General features: G+C 48.6%; 1 protein-coding gene across 1 annotated transcript; it reads right to left on the reverse strand.

Annotated features, from left to right (window-relative positions):
* Positions 1-5,780: 5,780 nt before the first annotated feature.
* KRT18 (keratin 18) lies at positions 5,781-8,928 on the reverse strand. The gene is made up of 7 exons (XM_052641011.1): positions 8,485-8,928; positions 7,624-7,706; positions 7,183-7,339; positions 6,855-7,019; positions 6,627-6,752; positions 6,217-6,440; positions 5,781-5,923 (listed from the first exon to the last, which is right to left on the reverse strand). Exons 1-7 carry the CDS (start codon positions 8,896-8,898, stop codon positions 5,803-5,805), a joined length of 1,290 nt encoding a protein of 429 aa, XP_052496971.1. The 5' UTR covers positions 8,899-8,928; the 3' UTR covers positions 5,781-5,802.
* Between the last annotated feature and the right edge of the window lie 8,852 nt (positions 8,929-17,780).

Consider the following 17,780-nt stretch of genomic DNA (forward strand, 5'->3'; position numbering starts at 1 on the left):
TCCCCTTTAACATTCCTGTCTAAGTCTTTGGATTTCTTTTTCTGTGTTATACAATAGGATTTCTCATATTACAGCTTCATTCCTTGTGTACCACTCCTGAATCCAGGTTTTAACAAATTAAGGAAAGAGATAAAAATCATTCCTAACTGCTGGAGTTAGCACACTGAGTTTGGAGTCTCTGAACCCATATTAAAAAATTCAGCCCAGGGAATCCCCCTGGCAGTCCATTGGTTAGGACTCTATGCTGAAGAGTCCTAACTGCTGAAGGCCGGGTTCAGTCCCTGGTTGGGAGCTAAGATCCTGCAAGTCATGCAGTGGGGCAAAAAAAAAAAAAAAAAAAATTTCAACCCAATTCTAAACCTGTGCTCCTTCCTCTCTGCTTTAGGATCTTTAGAATCCTACTCTATACACTGTGCTTCATAAACTAGTGAATGTTTGCAATTTTTGTGAGTTTCTCCTCTGGGGTCAGATTTTGTGTTGTCCCTCTAGTTGTGTGTCTGAGCCGCCCGTGGCACATTGACTGCTGCAAGTGAGGCTTTTACAGAGTTTCCAAGTAAGACAAAACCAGCCTCATTAAACAGAGAAAGAGGGGCTGCCTCTGCCAGCCAGTGAGATTTAGCAGGGCCTGGGCATTCAGCATCCTCAAATATATCCCAAAGCCCCCTTGCCTATTCTTAGGATTCCTCCTTAATCTCTTGGCTTTTCCCATAAGACCTGGCAAGGCTGTGATTTCAACGTATGTAATCCAACAACCTGCAGAATCAGGCTTCAGTTGCATCAGCCCCATGGCTACAGGAGTTAAGAGATTCATTTAGGAAGTCTTTCTTAGGATCAGCCTGGTCCCCTTAAGCCAAGAATTTAAAAGGTCAAGCTTGCCATTTCCTTTCCTTAAGCTCATTAGTACAGCCAAAGCAGCCAGACCACACCAGAGTCCTTGATCTCCTTTTCCTTTCCTGCATTAGGAGGGAAAGCCATGGTGCTGACCCTCTGTACAAACTGGGTCTGACTCTCAACCTTGCCTGCCCATTGGAATCACCTAAGGGCTCTTTGGGGCTTCCCAGGTGGCTCAATGGAAAAGAATCCATCTTCCGATGCAGTAGACTCAGGAGATGCGGGTTTGATCCCTGGGTTGGGAAGATACCCTGGAGGAAGAAATGACAACCCATTCCAATATTCTTGCCTGGAGAATCCCATGGACAGAGGAGCCTGGTGGGCTACAGTTCATAGGGTCCCAAAGAGTCAACACGACTTAGCGACTGAGCATGCACACCAGACTCTTAACATTTGCCTTGAGTCCTGTGCCCCAACCTCAGAACAACTGTGTCAGAATATCTGGAGATGGGACCTGGCCTTGGTATTGTTTATGAATCTCACTAGGTAATTCGAATGTGTATCCAAGGGCTGGGACTCCAACCCCCGCTTCCCCCCCACCCCCCCCAAACCCCAGGTTTACGTTGTAATCCACAGAGGAAAGAGTCTGGGACTGGGAATCTGGAAATGTAGTTTCCTGTGTTAAGCTTCTTGCTCTGTGGCTTCACACCTGTCACATGATCTCTGTGAACCTCAGTGCCCACCCCTCTGGGCCAGAGCCAGTAATAACCGCTGCCTCGCATACCTCGCAGGATTTTAATGAGGATCAAATGCGTGAGCGCCCTGGGAACTGTAAGACAGTGTCCAACGGGAGGGCTAGTCACACCAGATGTCTCATCTCAGGTTACTTCGATCATTTGCCTCAGTTGCAAGCACTGCTCGGGCTCTGCCAGGGACTTTCTGCTTCACCCTCGGGCAGGTGTGTGTGTGTGTGTGTGTGTGTGTGTGTGTTAGTCACTCAGTCATGTCCAACTCTTTGTGACCTCCTGAAGTCTAGCCCACTGGGATCCTCTGTCCATGGAATTCTCCAGGCAAGAATACTGGAGTGGGTTGCCATTCCTTTCTCCAGGGGATCTTCCCGACCCAGGGACTGAACCCAGGTCTCTCGCATTGCAGGTGGATTCTTTACCATCTGAGGCACCAGAGAACCAGGTACACATCCCATACTGTTTGCTGGGGTCAGTCTAGTCTCAGACCTGTCTACTCACTGTCCCACATAAGTCTTTTTGTTTTAGAGGCCTGAGAAAAGCTAGATTCCTTTTGACTACATTTCAGTGAGGTGACTTTCCTGGTGGTCTAGAGGTTAAGACTCTGTGCTTTTACTGCAAGGGCACAGGTTTGACCCCTGGTGCAGGAACTCAGACCCCACATCCTGTGCAGCGGGGTCCCCCCCGAATTCCAGTGATGGCCCACCAGCGCAGTAGAACACGTTGTGGGGGGCTCATCAGACTTCTGGGGCACCTGTGTGGTCAGAGGGGTCACTTGCCATGTGATATTTACACTTTTGCAAAACGGTGGAGAGGACCGCCCCAGAGTACTACCTCAATGACCTTCCTATAACAAATCTCAGAAAGTAAAGCTCAACCATCTTGCCCCAAGGTTTCATTTCCTGTAGACTCCTGCAAAGATTAGCGTGGGGGGATGATAGCGGTTGGGAAAGAAGTCCGATAAGTGATTGTTATTTTATGCAGGGAAGGTAGGTTTAAGAAGGGTGAGAAACACCTCACTAGGGCACCTTGCTTTCAGGAAGGATGTTTTGAAGGACCCAGGTGACCTGCAGAAGCTCCCAGATGACCTCTTCTTGTGACTCAGGAAAAGTGACCCTTGCTGTGCTCACTTCACCCACCCTCTGACTCATCTTCTCTTGGGGAGCCTACTGTGGTAAAGATGCCCAGTCCCTTCCTCTGGGGGCTTCCCTGCACCCTCGGGGCTGCCTGTCCTGGCGCCACTGTCCTCTGGGCCTCTCAAGGACGAAGGGGGTCCAACAGTACTATTTGTAGCTTTTCTTCAAGGACCTTCATGTTTTTAGAGATTGCAGAATAAACACACTATATTTCTTAAGTAAAAACTCAGTTTTCCATTTTAGTCAGAGATTCCTTATCCTGGGATCATCACATTTGCACTTTCCTGACTACAGTCTTCCTGGCTTGCTCTTTCTGGCCTATAACTTCTTGCTAACATGCTGTACTGCAATTAGTATCTGTTTCCTGTCACCAGAATGTAAACTCCATGAGGACAGATATTTTGTCTATTTTGTTCACTGAAAATCCCTAGTGCCTAGAAGACAGGCTGGTACATGGTAGGTGCTCAGTAAGTACGTGTTGAAAGAATAAATAAAAATGCACATCCTTCTGATCATTAGGCTGTGAGCCCCATGAGGTAGGGGCAATACCCACTTTGTTTACCACATATATGCTGACAGGGCCTGGTGCAAAGTAGGCACTGCATAAATGTTAATATTTGGTAATGTGGCAGCCCAACATCTCATTTTTATGAATTTATAGATAAATTCCTAGATATTCTCACATATGACATATTAATTAGATATTAATTTCATAATAATCAACATTAATTGCAAAAACAAAACTACTGGAGACCAAGGCATTCATTGCTAGAAGATTCAGGTTAAGTAAATTCATACTCCACAAACTAAAATACCAAGCAGCTGTTAGAAATAATGAGACATATGATGTGAGATCAAATGTAATAGCCCCTTTCCCATCAAATGACAGGTTTTTGTTTTTTTTTTTTTTTTTAAATTACTGAGACCTGAGAGAGAATTACTGAGGATTCTTTTAAAATAATGATACCAGGGCTTCCCTGGTGTCTCAGAGGGTAAAGCGTCTGCCTGCAATGCAGGAGACCTGGGTTCGATCCCTGAGTCGGGAAGATCCCCTGGAGAAGGAAATGGCAACCCACTCCAGTATTCTTGCCTGGAGAATCCCATGGACAGAGGAGCCTGGTGGGCTACAGTCCACGGGGTCGCAAAGAGTCAGACACGACTAAGTGACTTAAAAAAAAAAAATGATGCCAACATCATTCCTATACAGATGTACTAAGAAGTCTTATGTAAAATGTTATCGTATTTTGTATGATGTTTCTCAAACTAGATGGATGACAAATTACTAAGGCAAGGATCAAGAAAAATCTAAATATCATTTCTCGAATTGGTCTGTGGAGCATGATTGAACCCTATACAGAGCAAGGTTCTGATTTTTTGAAAGAATTTATAGAGTGTAGTAGTTACTCCGTATTGCAGATTAAAAGGAGATTTATGTGATATAAGGACTTCCCTGGTGGCTCAGACGGTAAAGCGTCTGTCTACAATGTGGGAGACCCGGGTTCGATTCCTGGGTTGGGAAGATCCCCTGGAGAAGGAAATGGCACTCCACTCCAGGACTATTGCATGGAAAATCCCATGGACAGAGGAGCCTGGTAGGCTACAGCCCATGGGGTCACAAAGAGTCGGACACGACTGAGTGACTTCACTTTCACTTTCTTTCACTTATGTGATATAAACATTCAACTGGGCAATGGGTAGGAAAAATTAATTGAAATTGGCACCAAAACAGGATGTGTGACAGAATGCATAATCGTTGCAATTCTGTTTTTTCTTCCTCCCTCGATCCTGGACTAACAATTATTTTAGTAAATGGAATATGCATATGGGTTCCAAATGAAGGCAGAAGAGATTCCAAATTCACTTATCTGGGTAAAAAATAAAGGTAGGTCTACATATATTGATTCAGAAAGGTATCGGAGATACATTGTGAATTTAAGAAAACAGAATTTAAGAAATCGAGGTGCAGAACAGTATGATCCTACATATACAAAATAAATTGTTTGTATATGTCTAGTTTAAGAAATTTTTATAGTGGTTAACTGTGGGGAATGGAATGGGACATATTTAATTTTCTTTCCTTATTTCCTTTTGAATTTTGTGCATTAAAAAATACTTTTTAATAAAAAAAAATAAATTACCATTCCAATCAAGGCATGATTAATTTTAGCCATCTGATTAATTTTAGCCATCTTTTTTTTCACTACTAGATGACACACTTCCAATCAAAAGGACCAAATTGTGCAACCAGTCATATTAAATAAGTCAGAAGGAAAAGACAAATACCATATCACTTATATGTGCAACCTAAAATATGGCACAAATGAACCTATCTACAAAACAGAAAGACTCACAGACATAGAGATCAGACTTGTGGTTGCCAAGGGAGGAGATGGGGGAGGGAGGACTGGGAATTTGGAATTATCAGATGTAAACTATTATATATAGGATGGATAAATAAGGTCCTACTGTACAGCACAGGGAACTATATTCAATCTCCTGTAATAAGCCATAATAGAAAAGAATATAAAAATAATAAAAAATGTTTCTATGAAGTAAAAGAAAATGGGATAGTATCTACTCCATTGGGTTGATCATGAGCATTACATGAAGCAGCCTGGTAGAGGACCAAGCAAGAAGCAAACTTTTGATAGTAGCAATTAACTATTATGGTTATTTATAAGAAACCCACTCACACATACACACACACACATCTGTCCTTGGCACCACTTCTGTACCAAGGAGCACTTGTCAGGTGGGAACTTAATGATCACCAGTTTTCTTAACCTTAGATTCACAATTCTATTGCAGTTTTTCCCACTGCCCTTGGACCATCTCATCTATTAGCTCCCTCTTATTTCTCTGAGAAGCTGTTTCCCAGAGCCTAGATACTTCCTCTGCCCATACCCCCACTCATATGAAACCCCTGAGCTTAGAGGTGATTTCTGCCTGATCAGACAGACAGGTCTATCAGGTCAGGGCATTCGTACGCTCACAGTATGGAAACAGCCATGGAAGACACAAAGTGATATGCAATAACGTCTCAGCTTTTATTGACCTCCTGCCCCCCAGGAGACCCTGCTTCTGCTGCCTCAGTGCCTCAGAACTTTGGTGTCTGAGGTTTCAGACACCACTTTGCCATCCACAAGCCTGAGGGTGGTGGTCTTCTGGATGGTTTGCCTGGAGTTGCTGCTGTCCAGAGCGTCGCCAAGACTGCAACAGAAGACAAAGCCCCAGTTATAAACAGCCCCGGAGAGAAAAGAGAAACAAAGAAAATGAAGAAAAATAAGCCTGGCCTTATTTCCTAATTCCCCTTTAGCTGCTTAAGCCAAATTCCACCTGTGCCTTAAGAACAGCTAGGGACAACACTTGGTCAGTTCTCTTCTAGGGGCACGCACAGAGCTCCAGCCCAGTGCTCAGTGGGCCAATGAAGAGGCATATGGGGGCTTAGGGATAAGTGGTAGCTTGATCCTAGCTTCTACGGGTAGGAAGAGAGCCTCACTCACCTGAAATCCTCCCCATCTTCCAGCAGACGGCGGTAGGTATTGATCTCAGCCTCCAGCTTGACCTTGACATTCAGCAGGGCCTCGTACTCCTGGGTCTGGCGTTGCCCCTCTGCCCGGGTCTGGGCCAGCTCTGACTCCAGGTGCAGGAGGACTCCGTTGAGCTGCTCCATCTGCATGGCGTAGCGGGCCTCCACTTCCCTCAGGCTGTTCTCCAAGCTGGCCTTCTGCAGGGGCACAGGGAGGAGAGTGGGGTGAGACAGAGTGGAGAGAAAGACTCTGCAGCTTTCAGCCCTCTTTGAAACTGTGTTGAGTGCCTACTATTTGCCAGGCACTAGGCTAGTGGGTAGGAGCAGTGGGAAATGCAATGGGAGAAACAACTGCTTCCAGTGAAAGGAACTGAGGGTTCTTACCAGATTTCTCATGGAGTCCAGGTCGATCTCCAGGGACTGGACGGTGCGCCTCAGCTCTGTGAGGGTCATCTCAGCAGCTCCTATCTCAGCTGTCTGTGAGGTGACCACTGTGGTGCTCTCCTCAATCTGCAGGGTGGATACGGTCCTCAGGTCCCTCCTTCTCCATCAGCCTCCCTCCCGCACCCTCACGCCTCTGTGCCGAGCCTGGCACCCATCACTCTCTTGTACCTGCTGGGACCAGTACTTGTCTAGCTCCTCTCGGTTCTTCTGAGCCAGCTCATCATACTGGGCCCGGATGTCTGCCATGATCTTGCTGAGGTCCTGAGGTTTGGGGGCATCCAACTCCACGGTCAGCCCAGAGTTGGCAATCTGGTTTTGTAGACCCTTTACTTCCTGAAAGAGAGAGGGACAAATGTGAGGAAGGTCTCAGGGTCAGAGCACCAGGAAGCCTCTTTATCTGTGACTGCTTCTTCCAGGAGTCCTACAGGATCAGCTGGGGAACAGAACTGAGGAATCTTTTGACTTTGCTCTCTGGTGGCCAGGGGCCACTGCTTGCCTCCTCATGGTTCTTCTTCATGAAGAGCAGCTCCTCCTTGAGAGCCTCGATCTCAGTCTCCAGCTGCAGCCGGGTGACATTGGTGTCATCGATGACCTTGCGGAGCCCGTGTATGTCACTCTCCACAGACTGGCGCATGGCCAGTTCCGTCTCATACCTAAGGGGAATGGAGGTGATCAGAAGGGCCATGCCTCTGGTCCCAAGCCTTCTCAACCCATGCCACCTCCTAAAAGCAGCCTCATGCCCACTGCACACCATCCACCTGAAGTCAGGAATCAAGCACTAAGCCTCTGAAAACCGTTCCTGGCACTTGGGGGGCAGAGTTCTTCACACTGAGTTACATGAAGAATAAATTGATGGTGCTTTACTCTCATCCACCCAGCTCCACCCACAACTGAACAAAATCCCCTTGACTCCAGCTTCCTAAACCCCCAGCCTTACTTGACTCTGAAGTCATCAGCAGCAAGACGGGCATTGTCAATCTGCAGAACGATTCGGGCGTTGTCCACAGAATTTGCAAAAATCTGGGGATATTGTAAACAGAGGTTGCTCCATGAATAGGAGTTCAGTGATGAGGTGGGCTGAGTGGAGGGTGTTATGTGTCTCTGAAAAAACCCTCCTGGTCCCTGGAATAACCAGAGGCTCTCCTCGTATACCTAGGCCCTTCCACTTGTGCTCCTCATCCTGCTCCCTCCTTTCCTGGACTCCCAAATCCCACCTTTCCCAGTCTATCACTGCCTGTCTTTCTAGGCTTCTGCTGGCTGGCCTGCCTACTAATGAGCAGCTACTGAAGAGTCCTCTCCCGGGTTCTCTCCTGATTTTTAGTGCACCTGGTCAGCGCCGGCCCCATTGGCCTCTTCCACAGGTAGGCCGTCTGTTTACTCCAGGATGACTCAGCCTTAGCCACATCCGCTTAACCCCTCCAACTGTCTTCCAGAAGCCAGAGTGTCTGGGTCCTCTGTGTGGGCCTGTTTCGCCTCCCTGCATGCTGTCCACCCCTCTGTGAAGCTCCCCTCCTCTTCCCACTCTCCCCCGGGGAAGCTCTCCCGTGCCCTTTCAGCCACCCTTGGGGTCCCCGTGAAGCGGGGGTGGGGAGGCGGTGTGTATGGAAATCCAGGACATCCCTAATCCCCGCCGGGTGGAGTTGGGGGCGGGGCGGGAGATAGGGAGGGGAGAGGAGTGCATACACCTCCCCCTACTAAAATTCCTTTCCTTGGGGTAGGGGGAGGAGAGAGAAGGGAGTGGGTGACTGGAGGGTCACATTGGTTGGGAGTGGGAGCCACTCCCGCCGTGCCCTCTCACCTGAGCCCTCAGGTCCTCGATGATCTTCAGGTAGTGTCCCCAGTCTCTGACCTGGGGTCCCTTCTTCTCCAGGTGTTCCCGGATTTTGCTCTCCAGTCTCCGGTTATCCGCCTCCAGGCTCCTCACCTTCTCCAGGTAGGAGGCCAGGCGGTCATTCAGGTCTTGCATGGTCTCCTTCTCGCCCTGGATGCCCCCTACCCCCACCAGACCCCAGGCCATCCCGGCGCCCAGGTTCCCGGACCCCCAGCCGCCCCGGACGCTGGTGGTGCGGGACACGGAGATCCGGGAGCCCGAGCCCCCGGCGCCTGCATAGACGCTGGCCGCGCTGCTGGCCGGTCGGACCCGGTGGCCCGACGACTGCACGGAGCCCAGGGACCGGTAGTTGGAGAAGGTGGATTGGGCGCTGAAGCTCATGATGTTTGTTCTCGAGGAAAGAGCGAGGCCAGGACTCTAGGTGCTGGACGGTGTAGTGTGCGAGGTCCGCAACTCAAGTTATAGCTCCCAGGGATGGGGGGGTGGGGTCCGGCCCGGCAAGCCCCGCCCCCGCTATCAGAGTCGCCGCTGAAGCCGGGTCACAGGTGGGACCGCGGGGACTCGGCGCCCTTGGTTCCTCACCCTCCCGGCCTTTCCCCGCCCCCTCCGCACCGCCCCACCAAGGCCTCCCTCCACCCCACAGGGAGGGGGTGAGTGAGTGGGCCCGGGCCAGCCAAGGGCAGAAGGTGAAGTTGACTCTGGCAGCTGGGATTTCAGGGCAGGAAATGACGTTATTGTACCCCTCTCTCCCAGGTGGAGGAAGTACTGGCCTCGTAGAGAATTTGGGGGATGAGTGACGAGTTGTGCGTGTCGTTGTCTTCAGCCTGCAGGCCAAGTTCTCGCCTGCAGGGGGCGTCTTGGGGAAATCCCAAAGCCCCAGGAGTCCTGAGGAAGAAAAGCTGGGGGCTGGCGGAGAGGAAGAGAGACGCCATTCTGAGCCTCAAGTCCCGCTGGTTTACTCTCGCCCCTGCTGCCCGTTGTTCCCTAGCACACACTCAGACGTGTGCTGTCATTGCCCACAGACACACTCACTCACCAGTTACGTTCAGACTCCTGAAAACTCACCCTGAATCTCCGCTCCCCTGTGCCTCACCTCACTCCCATGGAGGCCTGGTCTCCTTGGGAGTGCTTTGTGGTCTCAGCTGGAGTCTTCACTTCAACACACCTGTGTATCAGCCTTACCCACACCCTTGGGTAAACAAATAATTTCTGAGCACTCGCAGCTTAACAAATATTTGTTAGGCACCTACTGTGTGTCAGGCCCTGTTCTAATTGCCTGGACAGCAGCAGGGAGAAAAGACCAGTAATCCCTCATGGAGACTGAGAGGAGAAACATTCTAGCTGACACTCAGCCCTGGTGGCCAGCTCTCTCTCCCCACTTACCAGGACTTTTCTGCAGGGCCCCTGCTTTTCCTCCAAAGGCTCCCTGCATCCCATGCCTGTCTCCAGGGGGCTGCCACCTCCACGAAGCTTATGTCAGGACATGGGTGAGACGATGGAAGTAGGGAAGTACCCCCTTTCCCCTTCACCTCAGAACCTGGATGGTGACCCCCTGTTGAATGAGCTGGAGGAATCCTGAGATACTGGGCCTTCAAGTCCGTCACCACTGGAAGCTCGTTTGTCTGGCAGGGCCTGGCATTACACACCTGTCTGTACTCTTTGCTCTGGAGTGGACCTATTGATTCTTATCAAGCTGCCAGCTGAACTGAAGAGAAGGGGGCAGACAGGAAAGGAGGCCTGGGAAGAGAAGGGGTCCCAGGAATAATTAGGTCAGTGGACCAGGCAGGCACAGGTCAAATGAGGGACTTGGCCTTGGATCATCCCAGTCCTGGCATCTTCTGTTGGGGAGAGGCCCCTACCCAGCGCCCTGCACCCAGCAGGAGCTGGCTAGGGGAGGTCAGAGTAGGAAATGGCCAGGGGAGGGTTAGGGTCTGCTGAAGGCCAAGAGGCAAATGAGATGCAAATTTGCATACAAATGAATGACCACTAGGTTTGCCTGGAAGATTTCTGGGAGCTTAGAAGTCCCAGACAGTCAAAGAGGTTTCTCCTGCTTTCACCTTCACATTCTCCCACGAGGTTCCAGAATTGTCTCGTCGTGCAGAATTGCACAATAAGGTGTAGAGATTACATATATGATGTATTGCCTTTGCTGGTTTTGCTTAACTTGAAGTCAGCCAATTTGGGTACATGGCCAGCTGTGTGACCTTGGGGAAGTCACTTGACTAGGCACTTCAGTTTCTTCTTTTGTAAAAGGAGAAGAAAGCGTGACCAGTCTAACTCCTGGGATGGCAGTGGATACTTATGTTAATTATCAGTCACATATTCACTGAACAAACGCTGATTACTTACTGTGGGATAAATCTCCAAAAGGGCAGATGTCTCCAGGATATAAGGACTCTTTCTAAGTCACTTAAGACCCCTGGGGGACTTTGAATTCCAACGGGGATCAGGTCCAGATCTAAGGATTCTTATCTAAGCTCTTTCCAGATCATTCTCTGACTGCTGCCTGACTCGAACAGCCTGGGACATTTTGGGGCCTGGGGAGGGAGGTGCTGTCTGGGGGTGGTGGAGGAGCGCTGCCAGCTGGGTCTTATCTCCCATAGCTGATGTTAGTGACCACATTCCTGACCTCTTGCAGCACTGGGGCAGATACTGACCTCAGGTTTCCAGCACCAGCCTGCCCTTTTCCACCACATCTAGATTCCTCTGTGGTTCAGAGCATTTTCACTTTTATCTGAGTGTCTCTGGAAGAGCTAGGGAGGGGGCATTTTTGAGCACCCTGGTTCCCAGCACTGAGGCTCTGAGTTGGGGGTGGGAGGCCAGGTGGGAAGGGGGATGGGTGATTGTGAGGCCAGTCCCCAGTGAAGGGGGAGCAGGAGGGGCCTTTGAGAGAGCAGAATAAAGACATTGAAGAGAAGGCTAGCTGAGTAAAGAGACTTGGCTGAGGGGGGGTTGGTCCTGAAGGAGGGGAAATGGTCCCCACCTCCATCCTGCCCTGGGTTCCGGCGTCCTGCTGAGGGGTCGCTGGGGAGCTGGGGACCTGAGAGACAGGTTTAATTCCTGAGTAAAGTCTGAGATGACCCTGATAAGGAGGCGTCAGCTCTTTCCTCCCCCTCCCCGCAGCCCTGGGAGAACTAGATAGTGGGGGGATTAAGGGATTGGGGGATCATGAGGGCCTGGAGCCCCTTAGGCTTTGCTTTATCATTTAGGCTACAAATTTTGTACCCAACCCTGAGGAGGTGGCTGTTTAGAAAAGGAACTGAAATGTGAGGGTGGGGGTCTATAGCGGGGAGTTATGGGGTGGGGTGAGGGTTGGGCACGTGTCTGATTCTCCTCATCTTCTCCAACAACTGAAGGATAGAGAATTACTCCAGACAGGATTTCCAAAAGTGTGTGTGTTGCAGGCAGTGAGAGATCCTTGCAGGGACAGTAGGGGGCAGTGAGGTGGGTGAGCAGTTGGCCTGGGAGGCTCCCTTCAGCTCCCCTCAGTGGAGGGCCTGGCTTGCAGGGTGCCCACAGGAGGACTGCAAGGGGTCCTGAGTCAGGGGCAAAGCCTGAGAGGAAGAGAACAGACAGAGGTGGGGTGGGAGTGAAACCCGAGGGAAAAGAGTCTGGGGCTGTGTGAGAATTCTTGGCATGTAAGGGAAGCTCCGTAAATGACTTTGATTCAAACCATTAATGAAAAGGGGGCTCTAGGAGAGGCGGTGGCGGGGGTGGTCAGGAAATGTGGTTAGGTACGCTGTGGAGGCCGGTGGGATGATGGGGATAGCGACTGGATTGGGAGCAGGAACCCATGAGAATCCCTCATGACTTTTGGGAATTTCTTTGAAAGTGTCCTTGTGCCCTGTGGAGGCCCTGGACCTGCCTGTCCAGTGTCAGTAAAAGAGGGCTTCTGGGGGTTCTATCCAGGCCCTGTCCCTAGGGTTCGGAAGGTTAAAGAAGGCTCTGGTACTTTTATATCATTACTGCAGTTGGATTTGTATCCTGGCTTATTTTCCAGGGATAAAGTTCAGCCCTGAGAAGCATTTAGCTGTCCAGGAATTTCCAGTGATAAAGCTCAGAGAAATCGGGCCCTTCCAGAGTCCCCTCAGCTCCATGGGGTCCCCTGCGGTCTCCTCTGACAAAGGCAGCTCTCACCTACCAGGACAGGGGTGGCCGCTCCTATTCTTATAACCTCTTCCCCTTCCCTACTTCTGACCCTGGTGCTCCTGGTCACTCTCCAGGTACCTCAATGCCATCCCCCAGCCCATCACCTCCTTTCAGTCTGCCAAGAGGTGGGTGGGGCATAGAGTGAGTGTGGCACTTGGTGTCCAAAGACCTGGGTTCAGGGTTCCACTGCTGGCTGGGTGAGCTTGGGCAAATTTACCTGCCTTGGTCTCCTCAGTTATAGAATAAGGATAGTAGTTATATCTACAACTAGAGCTGAAGAAGGAAATGGCAATCCGCTCCAGTACTATTGCCTGGAAAATCCCATGGACAGAGGAGCCTGGTAGGCTACAGTCTATGGGGTCGCAAAGAGTCGGACACGACTGAGCGACTTCACTTTCACTTTCAGAGTTTTCATGAGGATCAAATGTGACAGGCTGCCTGGAAGAGCTTTGACAGCAGAATAAGCTAGTCAGTTTCCTTTCTTGTCTGGTTTGCCCACATTTATTCCTTTTCTTCCCAGACCCTTTATTTCACTCTCACTATCTTCTAGCCTTCTGCTCCCTGCTCGTCACTATTTCTTTTACTTTCATTTGAGCATGGGGCAGGGGTGACTAAAACTGAGTCTATGGAAAAGGGATGAAATGGAAAAGTAGAGTGTCTGAATACCCATTTCAAACTCATCCCATCAACGTCCACATCTCTATCAGCCTCTCTCGCTTTGGCTTGGAACCTGGCAGATCTACCAGCAATGTCTGGGGAAACTGTCCTGTGAGCAGCTAGACAAGCAACGCTACAGCTTGAGTGAGGCATGAGGTATGGAATGCAGCTTGTGGGGCCAAGGCTAGCCCTCAGGGCCTTTGCACAAACTGGAGGAAGTCAGCCTCCTTGTCTCTTTGGCCTGGTGCCCTTGTGCAATGACCGACTTGCACAGGCAGATGTGGTAGCCCTGTCTGAAGCCACCCCCCTTGGGGATTTGGGGAAAACCCTGGTGTGGATGAGCTGGCCCGTGATAAAAGATCAGACAAAAAAAAAGTGGGCAGAGTCTGCACAAAGGGACCCAAGGCAAGAAGAGGAGGAAGAGACAGAGGAAAAAGAGAGGAGAAAGGAGAGGAGGTCCAGACTCCTGTCCGCTCCCAAAAGAGGCCAGGGGAGAGGGCTGTCATGAAAGCCAAAGAGAAGGAATTTCAAGGAAGGGCAGACACACACAGAGATCATGGGGGCCGAGGACAAACACAGCACTTCCGATAAAGCGATGGAGACCAAAGCCAGGTGCTGAAAGGACAAGGTGTAAGTGGCTAGTGCTAAGTGGAAGCAGAATGTAAACTTTTCTTTTTAATAAGTTTGGGGTATTTCCCTGGTAGTGCAGGGGTTAGGACTTTGAGCTTCCACTGCTGGGGTCCAGGTTCAATTCCTAGTCGGGGAGCTAAAATCCTGGACTGAGTGGTTGAGTGGCATTGCCAGAAACAATGTTTGTATATACATAAACATACATATGTATGTACATACAAACTTTTTGCATATATATGTATATATAATATGTATGTGTGTAGATTTTGTTTGTTTAGCTGTTTAGTCTCTAAGTCATATCCAACTCTTTTGTGACCCCGTGGATCCCATAGACTGTAGCCCTCCAGGCTCCTCTGTCAATGGGATTTCCCAGGCAAGAATACTGGAGTGGGTTGCCATTTCCTTCTCCTGGAGATATTCCCAACCCAGGGATCCAACCTGGGTCTCCTGCATTGCAGACAGATTCTTTACCATCTGAGCCACCAGGGGAGCTCCGTGTGTGTATCTTTTTAAAAAATAGTTGTATTTATTGTTGGCAGTGCTGGGTCTTCCTTGCTGCATGGCTTTCTCAAGTTGTAATTCGTGGCTTTTCATTGCATTGGCTTTTTTATTGCAGAGCACAGGCTCAGTAGTTGAGGCACCTAGGCTTAGCTGTCCAGCAATAAGTGGAACCTTTCCCAACCAGGGATCGAACCTGTGTCCCCTGCATTGGCAGGCGGATGCTTTACCACTGAGCCACCAGGGAAGCCTCCTTCTTTAACAGTAAAGAATCCGCCTGCAATGTAGGAGACTGGGTTCAACTAAGTTTGTCAGGGATGGAAAGGAGAAAATGGGGTGATATCTTGTTGTAGGTAGCAAGGTTGATGAAAGGTGTCCTCAGGATGGTACTTGGTACTCTTTAGCCAGGCTAATCAACAATTAAACAAGCGAAGACAATGGAGTGAGGTTAGTGCTGTGCCTAAGAGGCTGGAGGAAGTGACTTTTCAGCTGAACCCTAAAGAGGGCTAGTACTAGTAGGTGGCAGACCTGGGGTTTGTCTTATGTAGCCTCTACATGTTTCGGCCTCCCTACCAATGTGAGGAGCAGGACAGAGACAAAAGGAGTCTGTATCTACATGCATGCGGTACACCAGGTTATGTGAAGGTCATGTAACATGGCTATGATGAGGTCAGCCACATAAGAATCTGTATCCTCGGGGAATATCTTGCTGAGAGAGGGAGGGAGTGGTGGAGACTCAGAAGCAAGGGAATCTAGGCTTACCACATTGTTGAAATAGACTCTTGAGGTGGGTTGAGTGGGAAAGCTAAGGCAAAGAAGACCTCACAGGAAAAGGAGTTTAGGGCTTGGGAGCTGACATGACGGATGGCAGCAGCTGTCTGGAAAACAAGGGAGCATACAACGTGGCCTGTCAGAGAGGAGACTGTCAGAGTTTGAGGTCAGAGCAGATGATATCATTCTAGCGTGGCCGAAGGTGCTGAAAACCACCGAGTTAAGCATCTTAAGGAAAAGAAAGGATAGGGAAAAAATCATACATGTTAGAGTCAAACAGATCTAACGTTCTAGTTCTGTTGTTTGCCTGCTGAGTGACGTCATTCAGGTCAGTGCCCAAGCCAGTGAACTTCTCTGTGTAACAGTTTCCTCGTCTGGTGTTGCAGAAATTAAATGAGCCTGGTAGGGCCTGGAGCATCACAGGTTCTCCCCTGCCTCCTTCTCCTGGAAGAATTATCAGCATGGAGGTTCAAGTCTCTCAGTTTGGTTCAGTTCCACAGTGAGCTGGGGATACAGAGATAAATAAGAATTAACAACAATAATCAAGGAGAAGACTATTAGAGGGGACAGATAACTGTATGATAGGTGCTATGAAACGTCCTAAAGTACTATCAGAGGATGGAATAATTCATCCATTCATTAACAATTTGTAAGGAAACTGTTTTGTGCCAGCCATGTTCTAGATACTGCGGGTATAGCAAAGCAAATTCAGATGAGGTTGTTGCTCTTACAGAGGTCACATTTTATGTGTTGAAGGATTGGGATCATGGAGAACCTCATGTAGGAGGGAATGCGCCGAACTTCAAAAAATGAGCAGGAACTCGCTAGAGAAACAAGGGGGTCAAGGAGAAATCTTTCCAGGTAAACCGACCAGCACTGAGACCTGTTACAGGATCCAACAGAGTCCCCTCCTCTGAGTTTCAGACCTGTATCTCCTGAACATCACTGGCTATTGTAGCCAGTTGGAGATTTCCAATAAATCTTTTTTTATGCTTTTACTTTCTCATTTTTGGCCTCATCTGGAAGCTTGTAGGATCTTAGCTCCTAGGCCAGGATTTGAACCCATGCCCTTGACATTGAAAGCACGGCATCCTAAACACTGGAATTGCCAAAGAAATCTTAAAGCTATTAGATCTAAGGCATCTGTTTCTTTTTTTTTTTTCTTTCTTTAAAAGCATTCAGGAATAAAACCACCATATGACCCAGCAATCCCACTCCTAGGCATATACCCTGAGGAAACCAAAATTGAAAAGGACACATGTACCCCATTGTTCACTGTAGCAGTATTTACAACAGCTAGAACATGGAAGCAACCTAGATGTCCATCGACAGATGAGTGGATAAAGAAGCTGTGGCACAAACACACAATGGAATATTACTCAGCCATAAAAAGGAACACATTTGAGTCAGGTCTAATGAGGCAGATGAACCTAGAACCTATTATACAGGGTGAAGTGGGTCAGAAAGAGAAAGGTAAATATCATATTCTAATGCATATATATGGAATCTAGAAAAATGGTGCTGAAGAGTTTATTTATAGGGCAGCAATGGAGAAACAGACATAGAGAACAGACTTATGGACATGGGGAGAGGGGAGGAGAGGGTGAGATGTATGGGAAGAGTAACATGGAAACTTACATTACCATATGTAAGATAGATAGCCAACGGCGAATTTGCTGTATGGCTAAGAAACTCAAAGAGGGGCTCTGTATCAACATAGAGAGGTGGGATGGGGAGGGAGATGGGAGGGAGTTCCAAAGGGAGGGGATTATATGTATACATATGGCTGATTCATGTTGAGGTTTGACAGGAAACAACGAAATTCTGTAGAGCAATCATCCTTCAATTAAAAAATAAATAAATTGAAAAATTCAGATTTATTGAGGTCCAATCTGCATACAATAATGTTCACTCTTTTAGGGATACGGTTCGATGGGTTTTGACAAATAATACAGTTATAGATCTGCCACCGTAAATCAAGATATAAAACTTTTAATCACCTCAAAAAGTCCCATTGTACTCTTTCATAGTCAGTCTCCCTCACCCACCCCCAACTCCAGCAACCATCAGTTTGCTCCTATCATTTTTCCTGTTTGAGAATGCCATGTAAATTGAATCACGCAATATGTAGCCGTTTGTCTCTTATATCTTATCACTTAGCATGATGCTTTTGCGTTTCACCCATGTTATTGTGTGTATCAGTAGCTTGTTCCTTTTTATTGCTTATCTGTTATTTAGTGGATAAGTTGTGTCTGATTCTTTTTGTGACCCCATGGACTTAGCCCACCAGGCTTCTCTGTCCATGGGATGTTCCTGGCAAGAATACTGGAGTAGATTGCCGTATCCTACTCCAGGAGATCTTCCCGACCCAGGGATTGAACCCGTGTCTCATGCATTGTCAGGCAGGATCTTTACCACTGAGCCACCAGGGAATATTGCTGTGTAGTATTCCATTTTTGTGGAAGTACACAACTTGTTTATTCATTCACCAGTACCTGGATATTTGAGTTGTCCCGAGTTTTTAGTAGTTATGAATAAAGCTGCTATAAATATTTGTG

Source organism: Budorcas taxicolor, chromosome 5 (genome assembly GCF_023091745.1).
Source record: "Budorcas taxicolor isolate Tak-1 chromosome 5, Takin1.1, whole genome shotgun sequence".
NCBI lineage: Eukaryota > Metazoa > Chordata > Mammalia > Artiodactyla > Bovidae > Budorcas > Budorcas taxicolor.

Excerpts from the sequence above, each read along its gene's own strand:
- KRT18 (XM_052641011.1), bottom strand. The coding sequence starts at position 8,898 with ATGAGCTTCAGCGCCCAATCCACCTTCTCCAACTACCGGTCCCTGGGC. Across the intron at positions 7,707-8,484 it reads TCGAGGACCTGAGGGCTCAG|ATTTTTGCAAATTCTGTGGA; the intron begins GTGAGAGGGCAC and ends CAATATCCCCAG. Across the intron at positions 5,924-6,216 it reads GAAGATGGGGAGGATTTCAG|TCTTGGCGACGCTCTGGACA; the intron begins GTGAGTGAGGCT and ends CTTCTGTTGCAG.